Here is a 15,786-nt window from a genome sequence, read left to right as displayed (position 1 = left end):
TCTATTCATATTTTTTATATATATATTTTTATTTTAAGTAAATTATAACTTTTTAAAAAAGTTATTAATTTTTTATATTTACCTAAGGGATAGGGGTTTATTCTATTCTATTCTCTATTCTATTCTATTCTATATTAATTTGATCTGATACAGAAGTATTAATTTAAGTGTTGCATTTTATTAATGTTATTATACAATAGTTACATTATATTTATATAATTGTTTATATGTTTCATTTGAATTATTGAATTATTTTATTATACTTTTTCATTTAAAATTATTTATTTATTTATTTTCTGGATGCTTATTACCTAACTGATGTGGGTTTGTTCAACAACTCATATTCTGTCATATATCATATATCATGTCATATCATATTAATTTGATCAAATGTAAAAGAGATCAACTTTACGTTGTTGGTTTGCACTATAAACGTTTTCTGTTTTTACCATCAGCGTGAAGAGTCATTGCTGTGCTGTTTCTTTCTCTCCACTGGTTCTTTGTATCTTCCAGATCAGTTTTTTCCTTTCTAAAAAATAAAAATCGTTTTCCCAAGAGTGCCCTTGTCTTTATTTCCATACGAAAGGCTCTTTAGATTGAGAGGACATACAGGCAGGCATCCATCCCTCTTGGATTTAAATGTTGCCGGGGGACGTTGGTTTTATCTCTTTTTTTGGCTCATCTCCCTGTGACCGTCTGTCCTTCACATCTGAGCTGCTTAAAGGAACAGTTCACCCAGAAATAATGCTGGCATTATTTATCTACCGTCATGTTTCCAGACCGAAATGACTTTTCAAAAAGGAGGAATTGTGAAGAATGTCCACGCATCTCTTTTCCTTCAAGGTCACAAATGAAAAAAGTGCTATAATGTGACTTTTCTGAAGTGATATTATTCTTTTTGTGACTGATAATATTTAATAAACAGAGGCTGATTTCTCTCTCGGTCTCTCTGTCTTGCTCCAGATGGTCACGCGCGGCTGTGAGACCACAGAAATGACCTTGCGCAGGAACGGTCTCGGTCAGCTGGGCTTCCACGTCAACTTCGAGGGCATCGTGGCCGATGTGGAGCCGTTTGGATACGCCTGGAAGGCTGGTTTACGTCAGGGCAGCCGGCTGGTGGAGATCTGTAAGGTGGCTGTGGCCACGCTGACCCACGAGCAGATGATCGACCTTCTGCGCACCTCCATCTCCGTCAAGGTGGTCATTATCCAGCCGTATGAGGACGGAGCTCCCAGAAGGTATCAGTGACCTTGGTCATTTTAAAAAAATCAATGAAAGGTTATGACTTAAAAAAAATATATATTTTTTAAATTTTGCATTTTTTTTTTTTTTTTTTTTTTTTTAGAAGCTTAATACATAAGGTTAGGGGTTTATCCAGCAACTCTATATTATATTACATTACATTACATTACATTACATTATATTTACATTACATTTACATTTAGTCATTTAGCAGACGCTTGTATCCAAAGCGACTTACAGATGAGGACAGTGGAAGCAATCAAAAACAACAAAAAGAGCAATGATATATAAGTGCTATAACAAGTCTCAGTTAGGTTAACACAGTACACATAGCATGGGATTTTAAATAATAAAAATAAATAAATAAAAATAAAAAATAACCGATAGAATAAAAAAAGAATAGAGCAAGCTAGTGTTAGAGATCTTTTCACATACACATACACACACACACGTACACACACACATACAATTGCATAATAAATGAAAAGAAAATGGAATACAAAAAGATTAGAAAGGTAGGTAGATTTTTTTAAAGAATAGAATTAGAATAGTGAGTGTTAAAGTTAGAGGGTCAAATAAAGATGTAAGAGATGTGTTTTAATCCGATTCTTGAAGATGGCTAAGGAGTCAGCTGCTCGGATTGAGTTGGGGAGGTCATTCCACCAGGAAGGCACATTTAATTTAAAAGTCCGTAAAAGTGACTTTGTGCTTCTTTGGGATGGCACAATCAAGCGACGTTCACTTGCAGAACACAAGCTTCTAGAGGGCACATAAGTCTGAAGTAACAAATTTAGGTAAATGGGTGCAGAGCCAGTGGTAGTTTTGTAGGCAAACATCAATGCCTTGAATTTTTTTACAAGCAGCTATTGGAAGCCAGTGCAAATTGATAAACAGAGGTGTGACGTGTATTCTTTTTGGCTCATTAAAAATTAATCTTGCTGCCGCGTTCTGAATTAATTGTAAAGGTTTGATAGAATTGGCTGGAAGACCTGCCAAGAGGGCATTGCAATAGTCCAGCCTGGACAGAACAAGAGCTTGAACAAGGAGTTGTGCAGCATGATCCGAAAGAAAGGGCTTGATCTTCTTGATGTTGAATAAAGCAAATCTGCAGGATCGGACAGTTATAGCAAAGTGGTCTGAGAAAGTCAGCTGATCATCAATCATAACTCCAAGGCTGTTTTTTGAAGGAGTTATGGTTGATGTGCCTAACTTGATGGTGAAATTGTGATGAAACGATGGGTTTGCTGGAATCACAAGCAGTTCTGTCTTGGCAAGGTTGAGTTGAAGGTGATGGTCCATCATCCAGGAAGAAATGTCTGTTAGACAAGCTGAGATGCGAATAGCAACCGTCGGATCATCAGGATGGAATGAGAGGTAGAGTTGAGTGTCATCAGCATAGCAGTGGTATGAAAAGCCATGTTTCTGAATGACAGAACCTAATGATGCCATGTAGAGAAGAGAAGTGGTCCAAGAACTGAGCCCTGAGGCACCCCAGTAGTTAGATGTTGTGACTTGGACACCTCACCTCTGCAAGATACTTTGAAGGACCTATCTGATAGGTAAGACTCAAACCATTGAAGTGTGGTTCCTGAGATGCCTTTTGCCAGTAGGGTTGATCGGAGGATCTGGTGGTTAACCGTGTCAAAAGCAGTAAACAGATCAAGCAGGATAAGTACTGAAGATTTGGATTCTGCTCTTGCCAGTCTTAGAGCTTCAACAACTGAGAGCAAGGCCGTCTCAGTTGAATGTCCACTTCTGAAGCCAGATTGGTTGGTGTCAAGGAGGTTGTTGTGTGTGTGAAATGTAGAGACTTGTTTGAACACAGCTCGTTCAAGTGTTTTTGCAATGAAAGGAAGAAGGGAAACTGGTCTGTAGTTCTCTAAAAGAGATGGGTTGAGGTTGGGTTTCTTAAGTAGTGGAGTTATACGTGCCTGTCTAAATGATGAGGGAAAAACACCAGTGTGGAGGGATGTGTTGATGATGTGAGTGAGTGCAGGTACAACTGCAGGAGAAATGGCTTGAAGGAGATGAGATGGAATAGGATCAAGCGGGCAAGTAGTAGGGTGATTAGAAAGGATGAGTTTTGAGACTTCTGCCTCAGAGAGTGAAGAGAAGGATGTAAATGAGTGTATGTTTGCTGGTGATATGAGCTTGACTGATTGTGGTGTGGAAAATTGTGCACTAATGTGTTTAATTTTATTAATAAAAACGTTGCAAAGTCGTCAGCTATTAGAGATGAAGCAGGAGGTGGAGGAGGAGGACAAAGAAGTGAGGAAAATGTTTTAAAAAGCATGCGAGAGTTAGACGAATTGTTAATTTTGTTATGGTAGTATGTCATTTTAGCAGTGGAGACATCAGCAGAGAAGGAAGATAGGAGTGACTGATACACATTAAGGTCAGTAGTATTTTTGGACTTGCGCCACACCCTTTCAGCAGCTCTAAGCTTAGAACGGTGTTCGCGTAGAACATCAGATAACCAAGGGGCAGAAGGGGTGTTACGGGCTGACCTGGAAGATAAGGGACAAACAGTGTCCAAACATATGTTTATATGTGTCTATGTATGTGTTTAATATATTATATTATTTTTGTATTAATTTTTTAAAGCTTAGTTTTATACTAAGCATAGCACTTAAGACTACGGGTTTGTTTAACAACTTTAATTATATATTATATTATATTATATTATATTATATTATATTATATTATATTATATTATATTATATTATATTATATTATATAACATATTTTCTAACATATTTTCTAACATATTATAAAACATATTATATTATAACATATTATATTATATTATAACATAATTTTATATAGATTTTTATTGTGTATTTTTTATATATGATATAATCTTATTTTTTAGAAGTTTTATACTTGGGAATATAGGTTTGTTTAACAACTATTTTATTTTATTTTAGATAATTATTTTATTTTTAGATGATTGAAGATAATCAATTTTAACTTGAATATTTGAAATGAATATATGAGTTATATGACTGGTTCATTCAGCTGCTCTTTCTCATTTGTAATATGAACATTAGTTCTTTAAAGGTGCCATCTGTCATATCTGGCAAAAAAATCAAGTCATACTCCACATTCCATACCAGATGGGGGCAGTATGCCTCAATAAAGTGAATTGGTCTACTCTAGAGTAACAAACGAGAAACGGCAGTCTCTATGCTCCGCCCCTACCTTCACAACAACCCTAGAGCATAACAGCGGTTCTCAATTGCAGTCCTCGCACCCCACTGCTCTGCACATTTTGAACGTTTCTCTTAGCGCTTCAGACATTTGTTCTATTCGAACATAAGTGCCCTGCGAAGTGGACATCACAGGATATTCAGCCATGATTCCAGTTCGAAGTGAACGTAGCTATATGTTCCAATCAAAGTGCATTGAAGTGTGCAAGACGTGAATTTAAATTGTATTGATTTACAGATGTCACAATTGTCCATGTTTAAAGACGCTGCACAGCACAAATCAGTGAATGAATGTTTCGATGTGAGGTAAAGTTCAACAGATTTCCCCTGCTCAGAGAGTAGGGAGCAATGAACATTTGAAAAACAGTTCATGCACGGAGGTCATTTCTAACGAGCTGATTATCTGAATCAGGTGTGTTAACAAAGAGAAACGTGCAAAATATGCAGAGCAGTGGGGCGCGAGGACTGGAATTGAGAACCGCTGCTATAAGAGGACGTTTTGGCTCCAGAGGAACGTTGGGTGATGTCAAGTGATTTTGAAACATGACATCTTCAAGCTACTCCCCTTCACCTTTACCAGTGAATATGTTCACATTCGTTTTGTTCATATTACATTGAGTTGTAAATACACATTATTTGAATTAAATTAATTTGACAGACAGCATTCTGTCAACATCATTGGTCAACATCAGACAGCTGATGTTGACCAAGCTAGCGCCAACCAACGTAACCAGAGCTGCCAACTCTCAAGCATTCACCGTGAGACACAGGCAATTGACTCTTTTCACACGCTTTTACGCCACACATCAATTTTCTCACGTACTGAAAAACGTGAGAATCTCCAGCGATTGAAAGCAGTGCCGATGTTTACTCTGGTTCGGCTCCTTTTCTTATCGGATTTGATTTGTGATTCCGAGCGCGGTTGTTTCCCTGTAGCGGGTGGTGGTCTCTTGCCAAGGGCTTAAGTCACATGAAGTAGTGGGCTGTACTTTCCACATGATTGACATCAGGTTCAATTACGCCCACAAGCCGTGCGAGTTATTCGTGTATTGCAGGTTGGCTGGTGGTTATGTTGCCCGCATACCGCCTCCCATGGCCGAAACTGGTATTACGACACCTGTCGGGCCGGGGCTAGTAATACTACTGCTAATTAAGGTTGATATCTCTGCAGCACTATAACTTGACATTTTTTTAATGACATCATCGCCCTTATTTCTTCTCATACTTTTGATGCGTGTAGGTAGTTTTTTGTATATTTTTACCTCAATTTTTGCACATGGCACCTTTAATAGAGGCTAATCAAATGTTCTAATGCTTCTTTATTTTTTTTGCATTTAACATTCTCAGGTATAGTCATATCAGATGTAAACACCTGATGATCATATCCAATCATCCTTCTCTCAATCTAGTATGTCAGCAAATCCTCTTACAGTGATCTGTGTTCATACATGACGCATCAGAAGGTTATTTACACAGCAGAGCATCTTATTGAGCTTTCTGTACTTTAAATTATCTTGTCATGTTCAGCATTTAAAAATCATCTAATAATGCTATTGGGAGACATAGGTTTGATTCCCAGGGAATGTGAGGACTGAACAAATGCATACTGTATCTTCAATGCAATGTAAGCTGTTTTGAATAAAAGCGTCTGGCAAATCCATCAAGATAGAATATTCCTAGAACTCCGGATTTCATCGTTGCATCCTATATGCATGAACCGTACACCCGGATAAATGTATTTAAAGGAAAGACTTGCAACACTCTCATATACAGCCGAGACTCATGCTTCAGGTCAGACGTTGAGGAGCAGAGTCTCGAAACATTGCATACACTCTCTGATTAGTCTAAAAAAAACAAATATTTAGCCGCTGTTTACATTTTCAATCCATAAGTGGGTCATTTTGAATGTGGACACATCTGAAATGTTTCTGTTTTTCCCTCATTAGTCTGATGTACGGGCGGCATGTTTAAAGATTCATATAGAAATGATGGAGAAGCTTGAGGACGGCAGGGTTACAGCCACATCCTGCTGCTCTAGTGTAAATAAATAGATTTTCTGGGTTAGGCTAATATTAGAGCCATATTTCACCCGCCCAGTCTGGATTCTGCACAGCCATAAAAAGACATCTATGAGCTCTTTAAAATAAGAAAGGATGTAAAACCAGTATGTTTGAAGGTAAAGTCCCGATTTATAAAGCGGATAGCTCTGCTCCTTCATTCTGATTGGTTGAGCTGTGTACAAAACTATTGTTTATTACACTACTACTATCATTACATTATTTTGTGAATTCTTGCTATATATGTGGAATAAACATTTTTTTAACAATGCCCCTTAGCTGTTATTAATCCACTCTAAACCACAGCTTGAGAGCGATACTTCAGGATTTTCTAATGAACAGAAAGTTCGAAAGAACAGCATTTTTTTTCAAATACAAATCCTGATTGTATTTACTGAAACGTTTGATCAATGTAACGCATCTTTGCTAAATAAAATTGATTTAGAAAAATCTTAATGACCAGAAATTTGCTTATTTAGATTTTATAATATTACACACATTTTTAATTGCAATTATTATAGGTAAATTTTACATAATATATATATATATATATATATATATATATATACATAATACAAAATATACGTATATAATATTAAAATAAAATTATAGTAGATATGGTATATTAATGGTATTAAAACATCTTCTATTATTCTTTTATCTATTAATACATCTTCATTACAAATTATTTACTATTATTTATTAGATAAAATGATGACATTGTTATATACATTAGTTTGAAGATCTAATGCAGTTTTTGCAGCACCAGGAAATGTTGCATGCTAGATTTGACCTTGTGTTGCCCATATAAAGTGTAGTAGCACATTTATCCATATGGTGTATCACAAGCTATATAATATCAATCAGAACTGATTATTATTGCATTTGCAGGCGCATTAGTATCTTATCTCTCTATCCCTATCTAATAGTGTATTATGAGAGGATTGACCCTTGAGTTGCTATTTCTTGGATAAAAGTCTCGTTAATGTTGGGAATAACTCTTGGTTAGACGTCTGGAATCAAGTGTGTTTCTAAAACAACATACTGAGTCTGTAAGAGCTTCCACCTAAATGCAATTGGGTTCGTGTTTCTCTGCACATTCACACGCTGTAGATTATTCTTCATATGTCAGCGCAGGTCAGAAGTATCAGGTTTTGATGTGGAAAATGTGAATGTTTTGTTCTCTGTGGAAGTAAATAGTGAAGCAAAACATTTGATAAGCATGTGGAAAGATACACAAGTTAGCTTTAGCGTGCTCTTTAAACTGATGTGAATTGTTTTACACTAGTTTTGGATATTATTCAGCTTTTAATGGGAAAACAGACGTAATTAAGTGGAAGAATCTGATTGACCTGTTTATTCTGTAAACACTCAGAATCTCACAGGGGTCAGGTGTGTGTGTGTGTGCGTGTGTGTGTGTGTGTGTGTGTGTGTGTGTGTGTGTGTGTGTGTGCGCGCGCGCGTGCGCGCGTGTGTGTGAGAGATTCATACATTTATTTAATAAAGACACGTTAAATTCTTCAAAATTGACAGTAAATCAGTTACGGAAACTGTTTGGATAAAGTTTTATTTTGACAGACAATATTCTTTTACTCTCTAAAATAATTATTTTTTTTGTTACCTTTTATGAAAAGCAATGCATTATGTTACTTTTGCATTACTTTTAGTCACCTGAGCTGGGCTTGCTTATTCATTTTTAATAACAAAAAGCCCAAGAGTTGTTTTTGTCCACCGTAAAGGCCGTTTCACACCAAAAGTGAAATTTATAAGCTTCAGCCTGAAGGAAGTGTCCCTCTCTCTACACTTCACTCCTGATTTCTCACAACGGTGACAGGACAGCTGTCAGTCAATAAATCAAACATCAAAGTAACTTGCGTTACTTTTTTGCAAAAGTAACTCATAATTTCGAACCTATTTTTTTAGCTCAAACGTCTCATTCTCCATTGCAAAATATCTTGTTTGTATTTCACAGATGAAATAATTTTTTCATTTATTCCTGAACTGTTTCTTTAATGTTTTCCGGCAGGATTTCTCTGTCAAAAAAAATCCCTTTCGAGGATGCTTTGCATTGCTGTTGCTCATGCCAGAAAGTGTAGCGTAGCGTCTCGTGTTCTCTGGCCTCCTGAGGACGCAAGGTCAGTGATATCCAGAAGGCAATGATAAATGCAGCTCAATTTAAAACCCATGCAGAGATCACATCGTCTGATTCTAGACCTGTCTTCTGCATCTAATTGATACGAGCCTGTGGGCTGCTTATGCAAACGGAAGAGCAGAAAGTTAACCCTTCACCTCAAGCGCTTCATGCAGACAATAGCTCCAGAGTTGAATTGCAGAAGGTTTTTTTTATTTTTTGAGCAGACTGTTTTCGTAACCCTCAGGCTCTTTTCTTTCAACCCAAAAACCCACCTCAACGAGCTTCTCCTTTTTTGTGTGTCTTCTAGTTCCCTTCTAGCGCTTTTATCCACCTTATTTTTAACATAAGAGCTGGAGGAAGTTGAATGTGCAAGGATTCCAGTGACATTCACTTCTGATTATTTTACATGTACAAATAAGCCTGTTATACTGCTTTTTTATTGCAAACTGGAGTTTATTGTATTATTTTAATTTATTATCCTAATCGTAAACCAGGCCCGGCGCCACAAGGGGGCAAAAGGGGGCAATGCCCCCTCAGATCTGACTTGTGCCCCCTCTGTTTCATTTTTGTATTCATGGTTAAAAATAAAATGTTCAACCTTTTGAGTTAAATAATAATTGAACCTTATCCCCATGGGATTTAGAATGTTCAGTGTTGTGACTCGTGACATTACTGCCAGATTCAAACGTCTTTCGCGTTGGTTGGCGCTGAGCCAGATACTGACGAGCTCAACGCTGTCATATATCACAACTATGCAGTGTTTTCAACCTCATAATGTTTATTTTAGATTTCATACATTTAAATAGGCTACACATAAGCACTGGTGAAACAATAGCCTACATTTGGAGTCTGTGGAAGCAGCAATAACTATCTATTCAAATATAATTTGCAGACGTGTGTTTTTCATATCAGACAAACACACTGGAAGTAGGCTCACTATAAAGTTTACTCTATTGTTATAAAAGTTTTTAAACGACCAAACACACTCACTTAAACATATTTGAGAATCGGAATATCAGATAGTTGATGACATGGTAAGTAAGTTTGTGAATATTTCGAATAAAAAAGGAAAAACGAAATGAAGGATCTGTTATACAGCGTTATTATTGTGGCTGCGGTGTTTCACGTGACAAATATGACGCGTTGCCATGGAAACATTAAGGGGGAACGTTCTAAAATAACTGTCGCCTTGAAGAATCTTACTCTCGGGAGTCAGTTAGAATATTTTAAACTTAAGTGTGAAAGGGTTAATTATTCATAATAAATGACGCTGGCTTATCTTTTGTCGACTGTGTGATTTCCTGAAAATACAGTTGTTACTAAGGACATTCAGTGCCAAATCAAGGAGACTGCAGCTCTTCTAAAAAGGTATAGGACATGATCTATCATCATTACGCTGTTTAAAACTTGCTAGTCAGTCTCTGGTTAACTTACCTGCAGTTGCATATGGAGTGTTTTAGGGAGCTCTGTATTTAAAAATCTGTCGTTGCAAAGCGAGATCTCAGTGTGTATTAATCATTGATGGTGTAATAAAGTTAAGCCCCCTTAACAATTTCACATGCCCCCTCAGTCATTTCATCCTGCAGCCGGGCCTGTCGTAAACCCACTGGTTTGTAGTGCAAACAGTTTTACTTCACTTTAAGTTACACATTTAAAGAAAATTGTTTACTTCTGTGTTGCTAAGTAAGGTATTAAATGTTAATGAAAGATATTATGTATTTGCATATTGTCACTAATGGATTATGAATGTAAATTAGCAATGTTTATATTTTCTATTTAACACGGATGTTTATAAGCACAAATAAACAAATACGTAACAAATATATAAATTATTAGCTTTGTTTCTCTTTCCCAACAATTATCCAACTTTGTTACTACATTGCCACTAGTTATATTGTCATATATAACTATATATTTTAATATTATAAACCTAATTTTAAACTGCTTTGAAACGATGTACTTTGTGAAAAGTGCTATAGAAATAAACTGAACTTGGATGCACTTGTGTATGATTCAGTTTTAAAGCTCAGGCTCCAGCTGCAGAAACTGCTTAGACTAGTCTAAAAGATAGTTTTCTAGTTAGTTTTTCTGCAAGCATGGTTTTAAAAGTTACACATAAAGGTCCAATTTGAATCTAAAAAATGTATGACTGATAACAAACTGCAGTACAGTAGGTTAACTGCTGTCAAACTAGTTCTTAAGACATTTTTAACATAGAGGGCCTGGTATCATACACCTGGTGACACACCTGTTTTTTTGCTTGTTTCAGCCTGACGCAGTTATAACTTTTTGTCATTTTGTTTAAATAGCAAATGCATTTTCCAGGACACGTAACCAGATGATAACTAGTTTAGTCCCTGCAAGGATTGAATCATGAATTCTCAACATTGTGACGTGTGTGCAATAATTCAAACATTATTTGCAACCCATTTAATTTTCTTTAACCCATGCATTTCAAATTTACAAAATAAAGAATAAATGCAATTTATGATGCATGAAATCTAGAAGTCTCTATATATGACAGGTGGTTGAAATATAAGATGAACTGATGTTTTTTCCTGCTCTCTGTATCTCTCAGGGGATGTTCAGAGCTCTACCGCATTCCCATGGTGGAGTATAAGCTGGACAGTGAAGGAACGCCCTGCGAGTACAAGACGCCCTTCAAGAGAAACACCACTTGGCACCGCGTGCCCACCAGCGGCCAGGCTCTTCCCCGTGGATCCCCCACGCAGGGTCCTGATCGCATGCCGTGCCAGCAGATCCTCCAGCACGCTCAGACCGCTATCCCACGAAGCACCTCTTTCGACAGGAAGCTACCGGATGGACCCAGGTATCACATCAGTTTCAGATGCATGCTTTGTGTTTTTCTTAATGTCGGTTGGATGAGTGTAACTGTGAATCCATCACCTTCCTGAAGCAACCAGAGCTCAGGGTGATAGAATGCACAAAAAATACTCCAGGATGAAGACATAATGAAATTTTAATTGTGTCTTTGCTGACATTTAATGTATGGAGCTTTATGATGGAATTACAAATCCAGTCATTTTTCAAAATAGAATTTACAGTACTGCAGAATGTCACAGAATTTGACAAATTTTGGATGAATAAATCAAAAGTGGTACTGTATACTTAAAGTATAGACTAGTGCAAAAAAGACTGATATATATATATATACTGTATATGAAGTCTGCATGTTTTGTGTGTTTTCCAAAAATAATAGAATTTGAATTTGATAAAAATATTTTTTCAACATTTCTGAAAATTTAAAACAGCTCTACCAATTCAACTGACTACTTTTAATCACTTTTAATATAATTTTATTAAATCATAATTATAATTATATTAAACTGTACGAATTGCATGATTTCAAACTGTAAAAAAAATATTAAAACTGGGGGGGGGGGGGTGCAGTAAGACAAAATGCATTTATTTTTAAGAAAAGAAAAAGTCTATGAAAACAAATCTTAAAATTGCATGTAATATTGCTCGAGTAAATTTATTGAAACTGGGAGACAAAACAAAAATACTCATTCACTCACATAAAGGGTAAAAAGCTGAAATATTTATTTAGTATTTCTAAGTATTTAGCATTTAAATATTTAATAGTTATTTTAAATTGTAGTAATATTTCACTGTATTGATGTTTTGGTGTATTATGATTAAATGCAGCCTTGCTGTGCATTGAAAAACACTTTAACAAACATTCCATAATCCTGGCTATCATTGTATGGTATGTTCAGTTTTAAAGCTTGACAATCTCATTTCCCTTTAGAAAACATTGTGAAGTTGTTGAAATGGTTTTAATTTAAGGAATTAAGATATTTTAACTGAAAAATAAGACAAACATACTCATAAAGATTTGTTTCCGTGCACAAACCTGATTCTTATATAGGGAAAATTTACTCAAATATGTGACAAAACAACAAATATGTGAAATATGCATTAACCAAATATGTGGAAAAACAACGACAAATAAACATGGATCGTGCAGTTGCATGCAACATTTTCAGTTTCAGCATGCACTGACAATTTACATTCTGCTGGAAAGTGTTGTGTTGCATTTCCGGTGTTCCCGGCAAACTTACTGACCCAGATCATGAATTCACTCTTACTCTCTTATTAGTGATGCACTAATACTAACACAAAAAACACACATGCAAACTCCTCTTACATTTTCAAAAGAAATGCATGAAGTGATGAAATGTTTACCTTGAATGCAATGAAAAGTCCTTTTTGAATAAACGGGTTAAATGCATGAATGTAAGATATTTACAGGGGTTAAAGGACATTTATGCATTAATATACTAGCATGCAATATGCATGCGTTGGTGCACGTCATCATTAGTGCATTCAGGTCTGTGCATTGTGACTTCCGACTGACATTGCACTCCTCTGTATGGGTATCAGCATCGCAGCTGGGGTGAGAATGTGTGTTTCTCTCGCTGCAGGAACGTTCAGGACGTTGAGAAGCCTCTGATCTCGTCCTGCAGTAAAGGAGACGCGTCCCAACACTATCGCAGCTCACCCAGTAACCAGTCGTCCTCCAGCGACCCGGGACCCTGTGCAAGCACCAGCTGGAACCAGCAGCCGGGATACGACGGGTAACACACACTCATTCTGCTCCACATATGACATGCACACAGCTAATACGATTACATTGATTATTTCATCATCAGGTGTTCCTTTAGTATTTATTTATTCGTTTAATTTAGTATTAATGTGTTAACTCAAATGAAATCAATCAATAAATATATATTAGATTAATCATTTTGTATCAAATATTATTCCATATTTATTTAGTTTATTCTAGTTTAATGTAGTATTCATTAATTGGTTCAGTTAATATAAATTAATAAATCAACCAACAATATTAATTAATAGCATTATATTAAAAATTTTAATTTCTTAAATAATTTTTTTTGTATTAACGTCTTGGTCGAATCAATTATATTAATATAAAATTAATTGATAAATCAGTTAATAGAATTGTATTGATACTTTTTTTATTAAATTTTAGTCAGTATTCATTTAGTGTTAATTTAGTTAAATAAAAAAAACTATTAATGTAAATAAATAAATTAACCAATTATTAATATTATTTTTGTTTATTTATCTATCTATCTATCTATCTATCTATCTATCTATCTATCTATATATATATATATATATATATATATAGTTTTTGTATTTAATAAAAAATATTATTTTGTATTTATTTTATTGAACATTTTCTTAACGCATGAATCGATATATTAATTAATAAGCATTTATTCATTTATATTTATAAAATAAATATTTGTTCATATAAATTATTTAATATTAATATTATTTAATGTAATTTTATCTCACATTTTAAGCACATTTTATATAGTAAATTGTGTTGTCTATCTGACGTAAATTGATTTGCGTTTTTAGAAATTAATTCACGTGTAACCCAATTAATTTTCAGGCAGAGTAGTTGGTAATTTTCTAATTTAATAAAAGAAATTAGTACTTGATTTTAAGTTGGCCATAAAGATGTTTCGATTTTCTTTCTCTTTAGCACTGCTCACTTTTATCAGATTTCACAAGTCTTGTCCAGCAATGATAAAATCTATCAACATCTGCAGACGTGAGCCACAGGATCTTCACACATTTTATTACCAGACTTCGTTGACTTCTTCTTAATATCCAATGTTTTTTTATAACCAATAAAAAATCACAGCTGGAGGTGTTTTAATCCAACTCTGTGCACTGCAACGAAAGATGAATATCCCAGATAATGTTCATCGTCCTTGTTTGGCTGAATGAAGTAATTCTGGCCGTTCCCATGAGTCTGAGCTCTAGCCGGTCTCGTCCGCAGGTGTCAGTCTCCTGTGCTCCACGAGCGCTCGGCTGAAGCCCAGGGCATGCTGGGAGACGGAGAGATGCTGCGAGAGAGAGAGCCGACTCTGGAGAGGACACGCTCTTCAGGTGCCTTTCACACATCCACAGCTTCACTCTCATCCTCCACTGAACACGGACGCTCAGACAGACTTCAGCCACTGCACATATAATGTGATTATTATATGGTGATTATTGATATATATATATATATATATATATATATATATTAGGGGTGTAATGGTACGCAAAAATCACGGTTCGGTACGTACCTCGGTTTTAAAGTCACGGTTCGGTTCATTTTCGGTACAGTAAGGGAAAGAAATGCAAACATTAAACTGCAGGTTGTTTATTACTATACACTTTTTTTTAAATACTTTTTAATAAAATATATATAAAATAAAAATAGAGTAAGAAATAAAATACTGCTGCAAAGTTCTCCAAATACTGTCAGTCTCAAACCAATATCATATAATAAAATATAATAAAAAATATAAATAAATAACTATGATTACAGTGCAGCATTACCAATCCCAGCTTGTAGGCCTGCTTCACCAGAACCGTGCCGTGCCTGTTACTGTAGGTGACATAGAGGGAGACCGCTGACAGACCAGGCTCTTGTCTTCATGACAACAATATCTATACTTCATGTTGAGCATAAATATAAAGCCTACTGATAAAGGACCCCATCAACAGTATTGACGGCAAAATAGACTTATGTTTGACAGGTGCAATATTTGAAAATCAATAATTATTCATTTATTTTTTAAATTACATTTATATCTGAATTTACATTTACATTTATATCCTATAGACTTTCAAACATCAAAGTGTCATGAATTAATATGTATTTGTGTACAAAATGACATATAAACATATTTCCTATTCTATTTTGCCTGGAAACGCTTCCAACACGCGTGCGTGTCACGTGAAAAATAGGCGTCGGTTCTATTTCTAGCATGCACGCGTTTTCCGCGCGTCTCACGCAGGTGTAAGCTGCTCATCCTTAAATAAGGGGAGTGGCAATACTGAGAGCATCCTCCGTGTTTCCTCATGACTCGCTGGGGAAAAGGGACACCTGTGTGGCATTAGTAATTAGAGGGAAGCATTATAAATGTATGATGTATTGGTTGTTGCGGGAGGGTTTTTCGGGTTGTTGCTGCTGAGTTCCTTGCCAAAGCTGCCGTGCCGGGACGTGGGTTTAAGATTGTTGTGCGACCCGTGCGAATCGATCGGGAGGGATATTTTGCTGGGGTTTTCCCCGTTTATGTTTGGCCGTTGA

At 35.8% G+C, this 15,786-nt stretch overlaps 1 protein-coding gene across 3 annotated transcripts in view; it reads left to right on the top strand.

Annotated features, from left to right (window-relative positions):
• Positions 1-15,786, top strand: part of LOC132156710 (signal-induced proliferation-associated 1-like protein 2) — a 138,461-nt gene that overhangs the window by 83,311 nt on the left and 39,364 nt on the right. For all 3 annotated transcript variants that reach the window (XM_059565681.1, XM_059565680.1, XM_059565682.1), the window contains exons 9-12: positions 964-1,238; positions 11,221-11,472; positions 13,091-13,243; positions 14,485-14,594. In XM_059565681.1, coding sequence (XP_059421664.1) covers positions 964-1,238; positions 11,221-11,472; positions 13,091-13,243; positions 14,485-14,594 — 790 coding nt within the window. The remainder of the gene's footprint in view (positions 1-963; positions 1,239-11,220; positions 11,473-13,090; positions 13,244-14,484; positions 14,595-15,786) is intronic.

The sequence above is a fragment of the Carassius carassius genome, chromosome 14, assembly GCF_963082965.1.
Source record: "Carassius carassius chromosome 14, fCarCar2.1, whole genome shotgun sequence".
Taxonomy (NCBI): domain Eukaryota; kingdom Metazoa; phylum Chordata; class Actinopteri; order Cypriniformes; family Cyprinidae; genus Carassius; species Carassius carassius.
Note: the sequence above shows the minus strand (reverse complement) of the source record. Positions and strands in the feature narration are given on the sequence as shown.